General features: G+C 35.8%; 2 protein-coding genes and 2 long non-coding RNA genes across 4 annotated transcripts; 1 reads left to right on the top strand and 3 right to left on the bottom strand.

The window, feature by feature from the left end:
• Positions 1–269: 269 nt before the first annotated feature.
• Positions 270–7,708, bottom strand: LOC148910704 (uncharacterized). Its single transcript, XM_089031263.1, has 2 exons — positions 7,576–7,708; positions 270–822 (listed from the first exon to the last, which is right to left on the bottom strand). Exons 1-2 carry the CDS (start codon positions 7,588–7,590, stop codon positions 454–456), a joined length of 384 nt encoding a protein of 127 aa, XP_088887389.1. The 5' UTR covers positions 7,591–7,708; the 3' UTR covers positions 270–453.
• LOC148910702 (uncharacterized) lies at positions 7,016–19,468 on the top strand. Its single transcript, XR_016119971.1, has 3 exons — positions 7,016–7,096; positions 17,774–17,860; positions 19,003–19,468. It is a non-coding gene; the product is annotated as an uncharacterized LOC148910702 (long non-coding RNA).
• On the bottom strand, positions 8,385–10,148 carry LOC148910703 (uncharacterized). Its single transcript, XR_016119983.1, has 2 exons — positions 9,850–10,148; positions 8,385–8,651 (listed from the first exon to the last, which is right to left on the bottom strand). It is a non-coding gene; the product is annotated as an uncharacterized LOC148910703 (long non-coding RNA).
• LOC116288219 (uncharacterized) lies at positions 14,221–17,208 on the bottom strand. The gene is made up of 2 exons (XM_089031262.1): positions 15,314–17,208; positions 14,221–14,512 (listed from the first exon to the last, which is right to left on the bottom strand). The coding sequence occupies exons 1-2, from the start codon at positions 15,645–15,647 to the stop codon at positions 14,460–14,462; spliced, it is 387 nt and encodes a 128-aa protein (XP_088887388.1). The 5' UTR covers positions 15,648–17,208; the 3' UTR covers positions 14,221–14,459.
• Positions 19,469–20,395: the final 927 nt, after the last annotated feature.

Genomic DNA, 20,395 nt, shown 5'->3' with positions numbered 1-20,395 from the left:
GAACAAAGGAAATGCCTGCGAAGATGGATAGGCGTAATATATAAGATTCTTCATTTGAGTTGTATTCATATTCTTGTGTCTTCTCATGTGCAACCGAGCACAAGCGTTAAACAAAGAAAGGATATTCTATTTTACAAAGAAACGCTATTCTGTTCTACGAAGAAACGACATTCTAGGGCCATTGACAGGTGGTCTGAAATGGGAAAACATTACGCCCGGGCCGAGGAGGTCTCATATAGAAAGGTAAAAATTAAAGTGAACACAGTTGATCGTTTTATTTTCCTAATTTTATTTACCTCTTTACAGAATACTCAACTTAGATGTAAAGTACATACAATGCTGGTTTCCATACGTGCTCAAAAAAATAATACCTTAATTAACAGTATGAAAGCATATGAAGCTCGAAAACCTCTTCTCCGCCTCCATCTTTTCTTGCACAAAGGGTTGGTGAAGCTATTTACCGCATGGCGTACAGGCATTACCTTTTTGTTTGTTGTACTTAGGCCAGTATCCCCGCTTTTTTTCGATGCATTCCAAGTATTCTCCCTCCTTGCATTTATTGTCGGGATCAAGAACCCACTTAATACGAAGACGATCCTGCTTTCCGTCATCAAACATTTTCTTGACATACTTTCCTATTTCCTGGCTGTTACTTGATTTGTGCTCCCCTAGTCGTCTTCGAATATCATTTGACATGCCAACATAAATGATTTTGCCCTGTTCTCCAATGCAATAGATACCCCCTTTTTGAGGAGCTAGTGATGGATTGTATTCCTGCCAATTCTTCTTCAAAAGCTGATCGCATATATTGGAAGTCATTTTCTAATAAGTAGAAACAAAAGATAGCAATTTTTTAAAGATTCAAAGAGATCATTGTTATGATGAGACTGTTATAGTAATAATAATAATAATAATAATAATAATAATAATAATAATAATAATAATAATAACTTTATTTTATATTGCGCAAATTCTATGTAAATACTCAAATGCGCATTACAAACAACCGATAAACTAAATAATTATAAATTCAAATACATACATAATTAGAAAAAGAAATCAATAAAAATATACATACAAATAAGAAAAATATCAATAAAAATAATTCCTAAATAAAAATGTCTTAAGCTTTGATTTAAAAGATGAAATAGAATTGGAACATCTAATAGCAAGAGGAACTATAGTTCACACTATAGTTGATTTCGTGGTAATAAAAAGTTTAAATGTTATGATTGTAGTCAATGAAATTAGCCTTTTTCTGTCTAGACAGAATTATCGAAAAGCCGATATATACTTAAAGTATAAGCTCTTTGGAATTGCAGTAAAAAGATTTCTTGCTCGACTTCTTGCAATAGTGCCTCCTCTGTGGCTTTCGATTGAATTTCTAGGAATCGTTTACTGTTGAATAGCGCAGCGCGCTGATTCTAAAAATAGCTTAAAAATTCGGACAAACATTGCATTCTGTTTAACCGCTACGAGGATTATACGAACCGATTTCATTATTTTTAATCAAAGTTACAATAATAACCCATGTAAACTAAGATCAACTGCTATCGGCTGTGAAAATTATCTGCTGAGGTAAACTTGTAAGTTTGTTTGTCCGAATTTCGCCTTTGTCTTCGTTTTTATGACGTCGCGGCTGCGCTGCGCTATTCCAAGAAAAGGGGGAACCCCTAGCGAGAATTTATACCTCGTGCACGTGTCTTTTTATGTGACATTCGAGTGTTTTCGTTGAATTCCAAGAAAAGGGTGAACCACCTAACGAACAGGTGGTCGCAAACAGGAAAGAGTGAATAGCCGTCAGTTTCCAGGTATAGCGCATTAGCGCCACGTTTTCTCAATAGTTTCATTTGAATTTCTGTTTTAGTTGCAACGGTTGAGATACAGTTACAAGTTTTATGACGATTTCCCAATACATACCCAACGTTGTACAAATATTTTGACGAGCTACCTATTTTTATTTTCTACTTTCTGCTCGAGGTACGGGTTGTAGTTTGGCAATGCCGAATTCTTCCGCCAATATGTAAAACGATATTCTTGTGTAACTCGCATTGGAACGACTTAAACAAAAAATGTATATAATTATAGGAGCTGTACAAACTCGGCGATACTTTACCTAACAGTCCGCGGTTAATACTCAAACCCGAGCTATGCTTGGATTACAAAAAGTCTACAGAAAACGGTTTTTTCATGACGGAAATAATACAAAATACAAGAAACCTGAATTAACTTCCTTTAGAATTCGAACATTAAAGCAATTTGAAATAACGTACCTCTACTGAATCCGCGTACGTGTAGAACAATCGGGCGTCTAAACCTTAGTACGTAGCTCAAAGGTTTAAGTTAACGTACCTCATCCCGTGATGCTTAATATAGAGGAATATCTTAGTACCCAGTCTTGGCAGAGTTTGGTTATCAGGTTATTATTAAATAGTTGGACATGTAACGTTGATTGGTCGAGAACGGTCGTATATATGAGCCCTTTTCAGCCAATCAGCAACAGGACAGGGTGTGTTTTTAAGAGGGCAGTTTATCATTTGGCTTAGTTTATTGATGATAACAAGTGATAAAATCGAAGAAAATACCCTATAACAATAGTTATGAGTTTTACTCACTATAGCTAGGGCAATACTGAGTGAAAATGTAAAATGGCCTTCGTGCTAATTAAAGGTTGAAAGTTAAAATAAATTGTAGTAAACGGAAGCCCTTTATATCTGTCTAGTCAGAATTGCCGAAAGTTGACATTATTAAGAATATGTAAGCTCTTTGGAATTGAAGTACAAAAATGTCTTGCTTGACATTCGAGTGTTTTCGTTGAATTCCAAGAAAAGGGGGGAACCACCTAACGAACATGTGGTCGCACACAAAGAAGAGTGAATGGCCGTCACTCAGTTTCCAGGAATAGCGCATCAGCGCCACGTTTTCTTAATTTTCATTTGATTTTCTGTTTTAGTTTCAACGGTTGAGACAAAGTTACAAGTTTTATGACAAATTTCCAATACATAGCCAACGTTGTACAAATATTTTGACGAGCGATTTTGACGAGCTACTTATTTTTGTTTTCTACTGTCTACTCGAGGTATGGGTTGTAGTTTGGCGAAACAACGAATTCTTGCATTCGAGTGTTTTCGTTGAATTCCAAGAAAAGGGGGAACCACCTAACGAACACGTGGTCGCAAACAAGGAAGAGTGAATAGCCGTCAGTTTCCAGGTATAGCGCATCAACGCCGCGTTTTCTTAAGTTTTCATTTGAATTTCTTTTTTAGTTTTAACGGTTGAGACACAGTTACAAGTTTTACCCAACGTATACAAATATTTTGACGAGCTACCTATTTTTATTTTCTACTTTCTACTCGAGGTACGGGTTGTAGTTTGGCAATGCCGAATTCTTCCGCCGATATATAAAACGATATTCTTGTGTAACTCGCATTGGAACGACTTTAACGAAAAATATATGATTAAGAGGAGCTTTACAAGCTCGGCGATACTTTACCTAACAGTCCGCGGTTAATCCACTCAAACCCAAGCTATGCTTGGATTACAAAAAGTCTACAGAAAACGTTTTTTTCCCGACGGAAATAATACAAAGTACAAAAAACTTGAATTAACTTCCTTTAGAATTCGAACATTAAAGCAATTTGAAATAACGTACCTCTACTGAATCCGCGTACGTGTAGAACAATCGGGCGTCTAAACCTTAGTACGTAGCTCAAAGGTTTAAGTTAACGTACCTCATCCCGTGATGCTTAATATAGAGGAATATCTTAGTACCCAGTCTTGGCAGAGTTTGGTTATCAGGTTATTATTAAATAGTTGGACATGTAACGTTGATTGGTCGAGAACGGTCGTATATATGAGCCCTTTTTAGCCAATCAGCAACAGGACAGGGTGTGTTTTTAAAAGGGCAGTTTATTATTTGGCTTAGTTTATTGATGATAACACGTGATAAAATCGAAGAAAATACCCTATAACAATAGTAATGAGTTTTACTCACTATAGCTAGGGCAATACTGAGTGAAAATGTAAAATGGCCTTCGTGCTAATTAAAGTTTGAAAGTTGAAATAAATTGTAATAAACGGAAGCTTTTTACAACTGTCTAGCTAGAATTGCCGAAAGTTGATATTATTAAAAATATAAGCTTTTTGGAATTGCAGTACAAAAATTTCTTGCTTGACCTCGTGCACGTGTCTTTTTATGTGACATTCGAGTGTTTTCGTTGAATTCCAAGAAAAGGGTGAACCACCTAACGAACAGGTGGTCGCAAACAGGAAAGAGTGAATAGCCGTCAGTTTCCAGGAATAGCGCATCAGCGCCACGTTTTCTTAATTTTCATTTGATTTTCTGTTTTAGTTTCAACGGTTGAGACAAAGTTACAAGTTTTATGACAAATTTCCAACACATACCCAACGTATACAAATATTTTGACGAACGATTTTGACGAGCTACTTATTTTTATTTTCTACTTTCTACTCGAGGTATGGGTTGTAGTTTGGCGAAACAACGAATTCTTGCATTCGAGTGTTTTCGTTGAATTCCAAGAAAAGGGGGAACCACCTAACGAACACGTGGTCGCATACAAGAAAGAGTGAATAGCCGTCAGTTTCCAGGAATAGCGCATTAGCGCCACGTTTTCTCAATAGTTTCATTTGAATTTCTGTTTTAGTTGCAACGGTTGAGATACAGTTACAAGTTTTATGACGATTTCCCAATACATACCCAACGTTGTACAAATATTTTGACGAGCTACCTATTTTTATTTTCTACTTTCTGCTCGAGGTACGGGTTGTAGTTTGGCAATGCCGAATTCTTCCGCCAATATGTAAAACGATATTCTTGTGTAACTCGCATTGGAACGACTTAAACAAAAAATGTATATAATTATAGGAGCTGTACAAACTCGGCGATACTTTACCTAACAGTCCGCGGTTAATCCACTCAAACCCAAGCTATGCTTGGATTACAAAAAGTCTACAGAAAACGGTTTTTTCATGACGGAAATAATACAAAATACAAGAAACCTGAATTAACTTCCTTTAGAATTCGAACATTAAAGCAATTTGAAATGACGTACCTCTACTGAATCCGCGTACGTGTAGAACAATCGGGCGTCTAAACCTTAGTACGTAGCTCAAAGGATTAAGTTAACGTACCTCATCCCGTGATGCTTAATATAGAGAAATATCTTAGTACCCAGTCTTGGCAGAGTTTGGTTATCAGGTTATTATTAAATAGTTGGACATGTAACGTTGATTGGTCGAGAACGGTCGTATATATGAGCCCTTTTCAGCCAATCAGCAACAGGACAGGGTGTGTTTTTAAGAGGGCAGTTTATCATTTGGCTTAGTTTATTGATGATAACAAGTGATAAAATCGAAGAAAATACCCTATAACAATAGTTATGAGTTTTACTCACTATAGCTAGGGCAATACTGAGTGAAAATGTAAAATGGCCTTCGTGCTAATTAAAGGTTGAAAGTTAAAATAAATTGTAGTAAACGGAAGCCCTTTATATCTGTCTAGTCAGAATTGCCGAAAGTTGACATTATTAAGAATATGTAAGCTCTTTGGAATTGAAGTACAAAAATGTCTTGCTTGACATTCGAGTGTTTTCGTTGAATTCCAAGAAAAGGGGGGAACCACCTAACGAACATGTGGTCGCACACAAAGAAGAGTGAATGGCCGTCACTCAGTTTCCAGGAATAGCGCATCAGCGCCACGTTTTCTTAATTTTCATTTGAATTTCTGTTTTAGTTTCAACGGTTGAGACAAAGTTACAAGTTTTATGACAAATTTCCAATACATAGCCAACGTTGTACAAATATTTTGACGAGCGATTTTGACGAGCTACTTATTTTTGTTTTCTACTGTCTACTCGAGGTATGGGTTGTAGTTTGGCGAAACAACGAATTCTTGCATTCGAGTGTTTTCGTTGAATTCCAAGAAAAGGGGGAACCACCTAACGAACACGTGGTCGCAAACAAGGAAGAGTGAATAGCCGTCAGTTTCCAGGCATAGCGCATCAACGCCGCGTTTTCTTAAGTTTTCATTTGAATTTCTTTTTTAGTTTTAACGGTTGAGACACAGTTACAAGTTTTACCCAACGTATACAAATATTTTGACGAGCTACCTATTTTTATTTTCTACTTTCTACTCGAGGTACGGGTTGTAGTTTGGCAATGCCGAATTCTTCCGCCGATATATAAAACGATATTCTTGTGTAACTCGCATTGGAACGACTTTAACGAAAAATATATGATTAAGAGGAGCTTTACAAGCTCGGCGATACTTTACCTAACAGTCCGCGGTTAATCCACTCAAACCCAAGCTATGCTTGGATTACAAAAAGTCTACAGAAAACGTTTTTTTCACGACGGAAATAATACAAAATACAAAAAACTTGAATTAACTTCCTTTAGAATTCGAACATTAAAGCAATTTGAAATAACGTACCTCTACTGAATCCGCGTACGTGTAGAACAATCGGGCGTCTAAACCTTAGTACGTAGCTCAAAGGATTAAGTTAACGTACCTCATCCCGTGATGCTTAATATAGAGGAATATCTTAGTACCCAGTCTTGGCAGAGTTTGGTTATCAGGTTATTATTAAATAGTTGGACATGTAACGTTGATTGGTCGAGAACGGTCGTATATATGAGCCCTTTTTAGCCAATCAGCAACAGGACAGGGTGCGTTTTTAAGAGGGCAGTTTATTATTTGGCTTAGTTTATTGATGATAACACGTGATAAAATCGAAGAAAATACCCTATAACAATAGTAATGAGTTTTACTCACTATAGCTAGGGCAATACTGAGTGAAAATGTAAAATAGCCTTCGTGCTAATTAAAGTTTGAAAGTTAAAATAAATTGTAGTAAACGGAAGCCTTTTACAACTGTCTAGTTAGAATTGCCGAAAGTTGATATTATTAAAAATATAAGCTCTTTGGAATTGAAGTACAAAAATTTCTTGCTTGACCTCGTGCACGTGTCTTTTTATGTGACATTCGAGTGTTTTCGTTGAATTCCAAGAAAAGGGTGAACCACCTAACGAACACGTGGTCGCATACAAGAAAGAGTGAATAGCCGTCAGTTTCCAGGTATAGCGCATCAGCGCCACGTTTTCTCAATAGTTTCATTTGAATTTCTGTTTTAGTTGCAACGGTTGAGATACAGTTACAAGTTTTATGACGATTTCCCAATACATACCCAACGTTGTACAAATATTTTGACGAGCTACCTATTTTTATTTTCTACTTTCTGCTCGAGGTACGGGTTGTAGTTTGGCAATGCCGAATTCTTCCGCCAATATGTAAAACGATATTCTTGTGTAACTCGCATTGGAACGACTTAAACAAAAAATGTATATAATTATAGGAGCTGTACAAACTCGGCGATACTTTACCTAACAGTCCGCGGTTAATACTCAAACCCGTGCTATGCTTGGATTACAAAAAGTCTAGAGAAAACGGTTTTTTCACGACGGAAATAATACAAAATACAAAAAACCTGAATTAACTTCCTTTAGATTTCGAATTCTTTTATAATTCAAACATTAAAACAATTTGAAATAACGTACCTCTTCTGAATCCATGTGTAGAACAATCGGGCGTCTAAACCTAGTACGTAGCTCAAAGGTTTAAGGTAACGCAACTCATTCCGTGATGCTTAATATAGAGGAATATCTTAGTACCCAGTCTTGACTGAGTTTGGTTATAAACAGTTGGTCATGTAACGTAAGTCGAATATCGAAGCAAGGATATTCAAAATTGGCTTATTAAAAGGGAAGTGAAAAAACGTCTGAAATCCGCTCTATTAAAAGGTGTTTAATCATGTCAATTGAGTTGAAGACGCAACACCTTGTTCATGCAACAGTACTGTCAAAGCTTTGAAATGCCAATGTGCTTGTCGGGGCAGCACGCCGCTACTCCAATTTCGTGTCACTTTAATTTCGCTTTTAAATATTCAAAAAATGATTTAATATCGTAATTTAATTTTCGAACATAACCAGGCCATACAGAAATCGTTTCTAATGACGACGACGACGACGACGACGATGATGATGATAACGATGATGATGATATGACGATGATGATTGATGATTGATGATGATGATGACGATGATGACAATGATGATGATGATGATGATGATGATGACGATGATGATGATGATGATGATGACGATGGTGATGATAATGATGATGATGGCGACGATGATGATGATGATGATGACGATGATGATTGATGATTGATGATGATGATTCTATATTATTACTATTATGTCGCGGGAAAGTCCATGGCGGCCATATTTGCAAACGGTCCCATACGTCACCGTCGTCGACAGTGCAATTACGAACTCAAGCAAGCTAACAAAAACCACAACATATATTTATTTATTAGTTCTACTTTTTATTACTTATTATTTTTATTATATTGCTATTTTACAAAATTATCACTTCATATTCTCGTACCCAGACCTTTCTCAATCAGAAGGGTCTGGGTACGAGAAAGATTACTTCAACACTTTTTATAGATAAATCAAATTTGAATTTGAATTTGAATTTCATCAAATTAGCTGTGGTTGCTATTTAGCAGTTCAATATCTTGTATGTAGATCTTGTTGTTCAATTCGTTAAATACCAAAAGTGGTTTTATCTGTAAAATATAATCAAGAAAGTAATTATCATAGATATACCTGTGATATTTGAGGGCGGCATATTTTTATCGAAAAATCAATCAGATCAATTCCAAGAAAAATTTTCTCGAGGAAACAAATATGTAGGAATAATCTCTAGAATATCCCAGCACCATGAAACATAGATCTAATAAAATGAAATAAAAAAAACCCTGAGAACTTCAGTTTCTTAATTCAAAAGTAACAATTATCTCATAATGTTTAAATTGTTGTCTGTTATTTAAAAACTTGAAAAAGTGCAAAATGAAGATTGCTAATAATAATGATAATAATGATAATAATGATAATAATAATAATAATAATAATAATAACAATAATGATAATGATGATGATAATAATAATAATAATAGTAATAATAATAATGATGATGATGATGATGATGATGATAATAATAGTAATAATGATGATAATAATAATAGATAATGATGATGATGATGATAATAATAATAATAATTTAAAAAATACATTTGCTAATTGCTAATAATAATGATAATAATAATAATAATAACAATAATGATAATGATGATGATAATAATAATAATAATAATGATGATGATGATGATGATAATAATAATAATAATAAATAATAATGATGATGATGATAATAATAACAATAATAATAATAATAGATAATGATGATGATGATGATGATAATAATAATAATAATTTAAAAAATACATTACTACAATTATCTAATGCGCTGGAAAAAAACTTATGAAACTTGAAAACTTACATTTCATATCAATTTACCACGAATCAATCCGGATCGAAATTGATTTTTACCCAAAACAAGAAAGAGGTACTAATGATAACACTTCTACTGAAGTGCCTTGAAATGGCAAAACAAAATAAAAACAAAAAATCAGGCAAATTCGACGTTTTAAATCAAGAAGCCTGATAAGAAAATTTCTGAAAGTAAAAGTACGAAAGAATGAAAACATTAGAAGATAAAAATAACTTAATCTTTGAGGCTATTATTGCATCAGTAATCTATTCTACTCCGTAGTAACGCTTTTTTTTAATGAAAAATAAAATAAAATAAAATATGAAAAACAGAACACTACTGAATGTAGATAAAGCATTGATTTTATATTTATAACAAAATATGTGTTCAAAGGCAGCCAAGATGTATTAGTAACATTAAAATATTCTGGTTACCTCTCTTGCTGTACTGGAAGATAGGATTTGTTCTTTTGAATCCATGGTTTTCTTTAGTTACTCCCTGAGTCCGCTCCGATAACTTTCTTCGTGGCTCATCACCAATAGTATGATGGCCAAATATATATGACTGGGAATCGGCCATACCTATTAGAAATAGTACCATGAAGCTGAACAACGCGATTCTTGAATTCATCTCGCCAACACGGGGAATAAATGAATAATTTTTGGCTAGGATTCCTTTGGGTACTCAGCTGCCCTTGCCCTCTTTTAGACAGTAACGACCTCTCAAAAATCTCTGCTTTATATTGCTTCGCGTCCTCGAAATTGAATACGAACAATTAACCAGTGATTATCAAACCCGTTAGATAAATATCGTCTGTGATAGAACTAATAATTTACAAACATTATATAATCATATCAGAGATAGCTTGTTAAGCCGCTAATATCAAAGTTAACGTCACGGTGGTAATTGAAAATCATAGCGTGTACACATAATGAGTACGTTTAGAAGTGAGTGGAATAAACGTTGGAGGCTGTCTTATTTATGTAGGAATAGTTTGTTAAATTAAAAACTAAAGTAAATGAGATAGAGCGAGAGAGAGAGAGAGAGAGAGAGAGAGAGAGAGAGAGAGAGAGAGAGAGAGAGAGAGAGAGAGAGAGAGAGAGAGAGAGAGAGAGAGAGAGAGAGAGCGATCTAAAGAAAGAGCTAAAGAGAGAGCCTCCTATGAAGGGAACCCATTTTTCCAAGATAAATATTGATCGTTATCTGTCAATTTTCAGTCAGTTTTCGCAAAGGATGGGAATTTCCAGCCTAGCTTGTTAAGAACTAACAACACCGGCTTGTACCTTTGATTCGGAGTGAGTAAACAAATAAAAATGTCTAAAACGAGTCTAAAAATGAAGAGGAACAAAAAAAAAAAGTAGGAAAATGAGAAATTAAAAAAATATATATGAAAGAAAGAAGAAGGAAAAAAAAAAAAAAGATAAGAAGGAGATGACGAAATATATATTACCAACATCATCATTATAATTGCTGATGAAATTCTCACCATTGATATTCAGATTGTTCAAAATAAACCCGCTTTGCTTTCTTATGCTTCTATTTTAAATACATTGTTCTTATCTATCGTTGACTAAGAAGAAGGTGGTGAAAAGAAAGAAAGAAAAGAAGAAGAAGAAGAAGAAAAAGAAAAAAAGAAAACAGCCTAAACAAAATATAAAATTTACTGGAATAAAAAGTAACACGGTTGCCATAGTTTCAGAAAGCAAGATATGGCATGAGCGTTGCTATTAAAACATCTTTGAGTGATTGTGAAATTGAAAAAGTTTGTTTGGTGATGGTAGTGATATCAAAATCAATTCACACGTTAGAATTTATCCCACTTAACCGAAATAAAACCCCTGAAAGACAGCTGTAATTGCGGTTCCAGATGTTTATCTGAAAGATTCCAGATATTATCATTTGAAAAAGAATTTTAATTGAAAGTAAAAGAAGACAAATTGGAAAAAGAAATAGAGAATGTCCTTCGAAAATATCCTGGTTTTATATAAACACTGAGTTGGTATCAGTTTAATTTATGGATGTGTAATCTTTTAAAAGTCCCAATGTAGATCTCTTTCGCTGGATTTAGGACATTTTACAAGTAGGAATGGAAGCCTTTAGTGCCAGCGTCACCCTCCACTGATGCAGTGCCAGGCAAACATTCAATATAGATAGGTAACCATAGTATGTCGGATATCTCGGCTGTATTGTAGAGCTGGTTATTGGTGGCAATTTCTATTTTAAGATCTATTGAATACAGCGATTCAGTAGGCATTCATTTACTGGTATTTATATTATTTGAGGTACAACAGTGGCTGATCAAGTGGTGGTTCTCTGGGTGCCATGGAGCCCCAGTTTTGTGAGATCTTGTGAAGCCAATCATGTTCTTTATGCTCAGTAGAATGCCCATTGGAACCCCCCTTCATGAAACCAATCTTACCAGCTTTTTATACGAGGCGGCCATTTTGGAACCATTTTGAAAGCCCCCTTTGTAAAAGCCTGGTTCCGCCAATGTACAGGGATTTTGAGAACTGATCAAAAGTTGATCCGGGAAGGCAGGTTATGTCTAGTATAGCCACGAGTTTACAGGAAAAACATTAACCTGCGAGCAGAAATGTTAACCCTGTCACTAGGGTAACCTATAGGTAACCCGGGTGCGCTTGTAAAGGCCTTAAATTCTGAAATGAGGGAGAAAACGCATGGAAGCTTAGCCCTATAGGTGTAGCTCGGTTAAACGTAAGTCATAGACTTTCTCAAAGTCCTTTAGCGACATCAAATTACTACTCTTGCTTCGCTCCTCTCGCAACCAAAGAGAGGTCGAATTGGAGTGAGTATTCTACTTGTTACTTTATTACGTTATACGTTTTTATTACTATGGTAACTCTAGTGGTAAGGCTATCATGAAAACAGGGCTTTTTTATGCTAAGGTTGATGACAACGACGACGATGATGACGACGATGATTTTGTTTGTAATAATAGTGATATATACATGTATACAAATCAGAGATAAGTGAAAGCGATCATTATTGCAGCCAAGTTAGGCTTAGCCTTTAAGAAAACCCAGTTTAGTTAAAATAGACAATAAGAATTCTATGCTGGACTTAAGTTCTTGAAGCTTATTTAAGATGGGACAAACGTAATCCAGCGCGAATTTGGCAAACTTTTAATTCGCTCGATCACTTGCTCTCTTCCATGTACATTATTACTCATCTTATAGCAAATTTATCACAGATGGTTTTTTAAGCCACTAAATAGCATTTTTAAAATAAACATCTGTATACCTATTTTTCTTTCTTTCGAAATATTATGACTCATTTTTTCATTTACTATTTTTCATCGTTTAATGTTTAGTGTGATTGCTTATGAGGAGTTTGGGGCAGATCTCTTAGACCAAACAATTATAAATATATTACACTAGAGCAGTTTTCGAATGACTGTGAAAAGCTCAGGGTCGTAACCGTGATAGGCCGTGACCGTGATGGTTTCTAGACTTTTAATAGACCTTATTCGTGGTGTGACAATGTTTTCGCAATTCAGCGTGACCTCTGGGGGAATGAAGAGCTATTGCTTCGAAACTCGTCGAGATATCATCGTCATTCCTTTCGTATCCTTTGGGATACTCATTAATTTTTCGAAGAGTAAAAACAAAAGAAAACATGAATCCTCTGGAGGTTCGTCACGCTGAATTGGGAAAACATTGTCACACCATAAATAAGGTCTATTGGCTGATTTTTTCTCGCGCAATGTGATCGGTCTGACACTGCCGTGACCTTTGCGTGACCGTGCCCGCGCCGTGTTCTTGCCGTGTTCCGGGTATTTGGTTGGATAGAGAGTAAATTCTCGTGCAATGTGATTGGTCTGGTGTATGACTTGCTGTGTCACGACCGTCATGAAAACTGCTCAAGCCGGAAAATATATTCTCAAAAATAGAGACAAAAACAATATTTAGACCTGCACAGAAAAGCGACGGATTCAGCCATTCATACTGTAGATTTGGAGTTCCAATGTCCAACGGTTGAGGAAAAGATTTGGTAGAGTTGGTATTGCGGTGCATTGTGGGACTGATTTAGGGATTATATTTCCAAGATGGCGTCTATAACGTATTCTAAAACAGTCCCAAAATACACAGCAAATCCATCTCGACCCATTCCTTTACTCAACCTCGTTATAAAGCTAATAGAATGTCTCGACACAGGCAAAATCTTCTTAGCAGTCATTAGCATATGGCTTAGAAAAACGTTTATAAGCCTCACTCAAACTATACAAATTTTTCGGGTCATTCAACATTTTATCCCATGTAGAAACAATAAGGGACTGTGTAATAATTATGGGGGGGGGGGGGTTTCTAAAACTAGTAGGAGGGGTCAAAAGTTAAATTGGAGTGTAGGGTGGGGGGTTAGAAGCTAATTGCTTTAATATGGAGAGGGGGGTTCATTAGTCAATTTGGGATTTTTTTCACTATAAAATTGAAAAGATGCATATAAATATACTATTTAAAATAGACATTATATTTTTTACTGTATAAAGAACACAACTTGCCTCATTTTTACATCTCACAATTTGCATTGTCGCGATGTATCATGATGGGAGGGGGGGGGGGGGGGGAGTTGATAGTTATTTCATTTCAAAAGGGGGAAGGGTGAGAAGTTATTTTACGTTTAGCACAGGGGGCAGGGGGGTTTAGCTTCAATTTAAGCCCAATTTGGAATTTTAGAACCCCCCTCCCGATAATTATTGCACAGTCCCTAATACGATAATTGTCAGAAGGGTGAACAGAACTTTAATTAACACACTACCTTTTTGGTTCATTTCAAATATTTAGATTTATTTCGTATGTATATATGAATATTTCATTAATCTGATATATATCTGAACATATATTTTCAAGTTTATCAAAATAAATCTAAGTAGTTATTTAGTTATTGTATATATTAATATTTCATAATTCTTTAATATCTGATAATATATTTCAAGTTTATTAAAATAAAGTAATATATGTAGTTCTTCATTTCTATTTTCGGTTCAGGTTCCGAGAGCCGTCGATCGAGCCTTAGCTTCCTTGGTTTAACAGTAGGCATTCTTCTCCGCTAGAATCATCCCGAGATAAAGCTGGTAATCTGGAATAAGAATTAGAAGTAATTACAGGTTATACTAGTTCCAGTAACACGCGAGGGGGGTATTGTCGCGACAAATAGGTTATTGTGGAGGTCAACTACGTTTTTATTTACTATTTCATCGACAGGCCAGAAAAATTGAAAGAACAAAAGTGTTTATGGACTGCCATGGGTTCGCCCTTGGATGACGTCAACCAAGACTAAGAGCGACAGACTTGTGATTTTTTCCTAACATAAAAAATGTTCAGCCTTCGTCATACAAACAGTCCCCTTCACAGTCCCCTGCGCCGTCTTGAAAAGCAGCCGTGCCTTTACTTCGAAGCGAGACGAACAGTGAGCTTGCAATAATAGAGAGAGATGTGAATAATTGTCCAAGGTGTTAAAAAAAGTCTCACTGCAAGCTCACCCTTCGTCTCGCTTCGACGCAAAGGCACGAATACTTTTCAAGATGGCGTAGGAAACTGTGAAGTGGACTACTGTATTTATGACGAACGGGTCGTTGCATTGAAGATCAGTCATAATTCGATATCGTAAATTTATTTGGTTGTATAGGCACGGAATTCGTGAGCCCTCGATTTTCGACTCAATAAGTAATTGTCTCGTTTTCTGGCGTTGGGATGATATTCCTGTAAATATATAGTTAGCTATAGAAGTAAATTTAGTTTCTAGCATGCACCGAATTGAGCCGGTATATCGCGGGCTAAAAAAAAAAAACATTAATGTTTAGGGAACCCCGTAATTAAATAAATAGAGGATGAACAATGGCTAAAGCTTATATGTATCTTAGGTAATGATGTGGTTTACCTTGAATCTCGTTCTTGCAGGGTTGACCTAATGCATCTATTTCGTGCTTTCTGTGCCACCAATTTGATTCTTTCCAAACATATATGGGGATCCTCTTTTGCCGATCTGATTCTGTCCAAATATATATGGAGGGTCCTCTTTTGCCGATCTGATTCTGTCCAAACATATATGGGGGTCCTCTTTTGCCGATTTGATTCTTTCCAAACATATATGGGGGTCCTCTTTTGCCGATTTGATTCTGTCCAAACATATATGGGGGTCCTCTTTTGCCGATTTGATTCTGTCCAAATATATATGGAGGTCCTCTTTTACCGATTTGATTCTGTCCAAACATATATGGGGGTCCTCTTTTGCCGAACTGATTCTGTCCAAAAATATATGGGGGTCCTCTTTTGCCGATCTTGATTCTGTCCAAACATATATGGGGGTCTTCTTTTGCCGATCTGATTCTGTCCAAACATATATGGGGATCCTCTTTTGCCGATCTGATTCTGTCCAAACATATATGGGGGTCCTCTTTTGCCGATCTGATTCTGTCCAAACATATATGGGGGTCCTCTTTTGCCAACTTGATTCTGTCCAAATATATGTGGGGGTCCTCTTTTGCCGATTTGATTCTGTCCAAACATATATGGGGGTCCTCTTTTGCCAACTTGATTCTGTCCAAATATATATGGGGGTCCTCTTTTGCCGATCTGATTCTGTCCAAACATATGTGGGGGTCCTCTTTTGCCAACTTGATTCTGTCCCAAATATATATGGGAGACTACTCTTGTTCACTTGATCCTGTCTAAATATGTCTCCCGGGTCTCTTTTACCAATTTGATTTTGCCCATGTATGTACGATGGAACCCTTGTTTCTCGGCGATGGATAGTATGAAGAGTCTTTTGTTTGACGTGATTTCTAGTGGAGTGCTCTTCTGTTTGTACAGATATAGCAAGGCACATAATGAAAGCAAAGATAAAAATAGCTGTGCCGCTTAATCTATTCGGCATCCTGATTCTTTTCTATTATACAGTCAGACTAAAAGAAGAGTATGAAGTTCAACTATGGAGTGTCTGTGACTCTAAAACCAGACCTTTTTATAGAGATATGAAGGCTCGCCACAATTACTGTTTAACAAAATGAATATCGAATTAAGTGTCTTTCTTTGATGACCAATCACTTATGCAAACACGCCAATGAAAAAGCCTTCTGGTCGTAAAAATTACCAATTTGTTTAGTACTGGAGTCCATTTTCAAATGTGATGGGGTTGTCGGTGTACTAATAGGCAAAATGCCATGAAGTATATAGAAAACTGAGAAGCTTCGAAAATGACATAAAAAATAAAATAAGTTTACCAGTAAATGCACTACATGTGGCACATTGTTTTAATAATAAGTTCTTTTCGCACCTGGAGGATGATATTCTTTTCCTCCGGCCATCTGTCTTTAAACGCCCTCGTCAAATTTTCCCATTCTATAGTTTTTTTCTAAAATTAAAATGACTGACACTTTGTTTGCTTTTGATTGGCAAACCTAAACACTGTTAGAAACAATTACTAGAATTTTTATCCTTCTTCCCAAACTTCCGTTCCTTTCCTCGTTCATTTATTTCAAGAGATGAATAAGAACTAATATTTACATTTGGACGGCTTAGGACATCTAACGTTGAAAGGAAAGTTCTTTTTAAATTTTCAGAAGTGGATGGTTGTCAGATCGCCCATATGTTTGTTTATACAGGATATCAAAGTCTTTCCTTATCCAAGATTTTGTCAAACAGTTCTTCCGCACCAACAAGTGGTTCTTGATCTAATTGTTATCCGCTTTTGTGATATAACGACCTCGTCACAATTGAAATAATTTATCAAACCTTTTCATCATTCCTAAAAATTGCTTTCTAACGTCATAGTGTGAAATTTGTGAAGGTATATGAAATTATGTTTCCAATGAATAAATCAGTAACATTATTCAACAGATATTATATAAAAGATTTATTATATTTTTTGATTTTTTGAGCTCAAAAGAGGTTGACTGGTTTTAGCAAAAAACACTGAAGCTTGTCAAACGGATATAAGTTGACATTCGTTCAGGTGGGAATGGAAATAAAAACACCTTATACACATGTCCTTTCACATGATATCTTCATACGTACTCCGAACAAAACGACAACTGTTTTACGAGAAGAAATAAAAATAAAAAACTTGTATTTGACACCATCACTATCCGTACGTATACATCTTCCATGATTTTGCTCCACAAGCACTAACACTGAACACTCGACTATACTAACGACATACGATGAATGACGTGACTGAATCATTCAAAAAGCGAAAAGTCAACACATCGGTGAAAAGCGAATCACTACACACCACCCATGGTACCCATGTGAATGAAAGGAAAGATAAAAAGAAAAGAAAATTCTTAGAGAAAAAGACTTTCTTTGCAGTAATACTACGCAACTGATTTCCTATTTATAGTTGGTATAATCGTCAAGCAAACAAGATACGGTGAAGTAGTGGAACTAGAAAGCTGTGAGGAATCCTGAATCCGAGAACAAGGATAAGGTACGAGTTAACATATCGTGTACAACACGGCCACTCACATTGTATACAACTATTTCAAAAAAGGTTAGTGAAAGTCTTGCTGCATCCTTCATACCAAGCCCAAACTACACTATGGGAAATGTGAATGCAATCAGCAAGAGGTCAGAACGATATAAACTTTTCCCAAACGTTAACTTTGCCCTTTCATTTTACTGGCATAATTATTTTGCGCTGACTTTTTTTTCATACATACATACATACTTTATTGCGTTTTCTTTACAAAGGGCTTTTCAAAACCTATTACATCAAATGATGAATATAAAATGAACGAAACACTAGATATAATTATATGAAAATGTAAATCTACTTTGTCTACTTTTTGTACAGTTTGTCCAATAGTTTAGACTTTAAAAACCTTTTAAAGTTCTTTAACGACTTAGGTACGATCCTTCGGTCTTTCACCCAACGAGTCCCAAATCTAAAGGGCTCTACCTGTAATTAAATGTTCTTTGACCAGAAGTTGTAGTGTAGAGAGGGATTTGAAGTAGGTCACGATTTAATCATATCAATATAATACATTTGAAGCTTAGTAAGAACAAGCACTGGAGATGTAAGACGCATGCAACATGCAACATAACCTTGGCGAACCCTTTTTGAAATAGCTGTAATGAATCAGTAAAGAACATCATCCAACATGGTCAAAACTTTTATTCCATCTTATGATATGATTTGAGTCTACGCATGCTCTGATTGGTGAAAACGCTTGAAAAACTATGTTCTTATCAGAGGACAGAAAAGCAATCCCTAAAATTTGTCGCTGACATTATTTACATTTGAATCAAGCTTAGAAAGAACACGCAGCATGCAAAGATGCAGGTTGCAACATGCAACAAATTAAATTTTTAAAACCCTTGCCAGCCTTTTTGAAAATTAAATAGTTGCATATATTAAATAGTATGAACATCATTCCAGCTGGTCCACATTCCATTTTATGGAATATTTAAAATACGTCTAGGCACGCTCTGGTTAATAAACCATGTTTCAGTATTCTTCGTTTGCACGTTACGTCATCGCGGCCATGTTGTTACCATTTAACAAAAAATTTCTCATTAGCATTCATTGTTAACGGTACCACAATGGCCGCCATGTTTTTTGTCTTTTAGCTCTCTTGGGAATGCTTGCAATCAATCGGAAGGCAGAAGACACGTTCAGCTTAAACGTTTGGTTTATTTTATACAAGCATTAATATTAAACTACGCGCGTGTCTATACTGTGAAATAACGCTCTGGGAGCTGTAGAGCACTCGAGAGGTAAAATTAAAGCAACACTCGGCTACGCCTCGTTTTTCTCTACGAATTATCTCTTGCTCTCTACAACTCTGTTCCAGCGTACTGTGATATAAACACGAGAGAGAAGTCGAAGAATAATATAATCCTTAATATAGGAATGATAGCCACTTTTATAACGGCTATCAAATACAACCTTTTACTTTCTTACTTCGGTAACAATTGTATTTCATTATTGTTAGAGAATCTAAAGCACCACTGGAAATGAAGTAGAGAGACTATCTTTATAGATCCACTGATTGAAGGTCGTTTTACATATGTAAGGAACGACCATATACATATTGTATTTGCAGAAAAACACGACTTTTGACAACTCACCTTTGCTTGCGTCGTACTTACAGAGGCGGAAATCGCTAATTAATATTTACATTTTCAACCTACTATCCTAAGTATTTAATTAATAAAGGTTTGTAAATAGAGCCCAAATTCAGCGTTATCAATATTCTCTTAAGTCCCGTTTGCACTGGCGAATTTTGCGGCACGGTATTACCTATTTACGATAAACTTAGTAGTCTATTATTGTATCAATATTATTGTATTTTAAGCAGGGCGCCTCTGGATACCAGCGTCGTAGCTGAACGGTCGTCCACCTCGGGATACATAAATTTTACAAGCAAAATAGACCTGTTAAAAAAAGTATATGACAGAGCATCGTGACACGAGGGTCCAATCTTCAGTCTACCACAGCAAATGCCGAAAGAAAAGGAATTGAGAATCGGCGTATTTTCTGGTGAAGTTATGTACGTGATTGGTTATGTATCACTAGATGTCAGGAAGCAGATCGTAGTTAGACAATGTATATACCTTTAATAATATGCTGTGTAAGAGACGTTTTGAAGCAAATAATTTGAATAGAGAAAATTAAAGTGAGACAAATACCACGGCCCATTAAACGCTTAATCTAAACTGAGTTAAAAGACGGGGATCGTTTCAAAAACTTGCAGGTCTACATGAACAAGTTTTTAGTGACACTACTAAACCTGCAAATCGAATTATTGAAGTATAGCAACTGGATGCCGCATTGGTTGTCTGGGAGATCATGATTGATTTTGAAAGAAATTTTATTAAAGTGGCGCCAAAAAGAAGCCGAATGTCGGGAAAGAAATGTTATTAAAGTGGCGCCAAAAAGAAGCTGAGCGTCGAGAAAATATACGTACTGACGCTAAAATTGGAGTTATCATTTACTGAGAAATGAAAACCATTAAAAAAG

This window comes from Actinia tenebrosa, unplaced genomic scaffold (genome assembly GCF_029948245.1).
Source record: "Actinia tenebrosa isolate PJP-AT-01 unplaced genomic scaffold, QUT_ActTen_1.0 PGA_scaffold16__25_contigs__length_10494907, whole genome shotgun sequence".
In the NCBI taxonomy this organism is placed as follows: domain Eukaryota; kingdom Metazoa; phylum Cnidaria; class Anthozoa; order Actiniaria; family Actiniidae; genus Actinia; species Actinia tenebrosa.
The sequence above is the reverse complement of the archived record's forward strand: the minus strand, read 5'-3'. Positions and strand labels throughout refer to the sequence as shown.

Excerpts from the sequence above, each read along its gene's own strand:
- LOC116288219 (XM_089031262.1), bottom strand. The coding sequence starts at position 15,647 with ATGTTTGGACAGAATCAAATCGGTAAAAGAGGACCTCCATATATATTT. Across the intron at positions 14,513-15,313 it reads CTGCAAGAACGAGATTCAAG|ATTACCAGCTTTATCTCGGG; the intron begins GTAAACCACATC and ends TTCTTATTCCAG.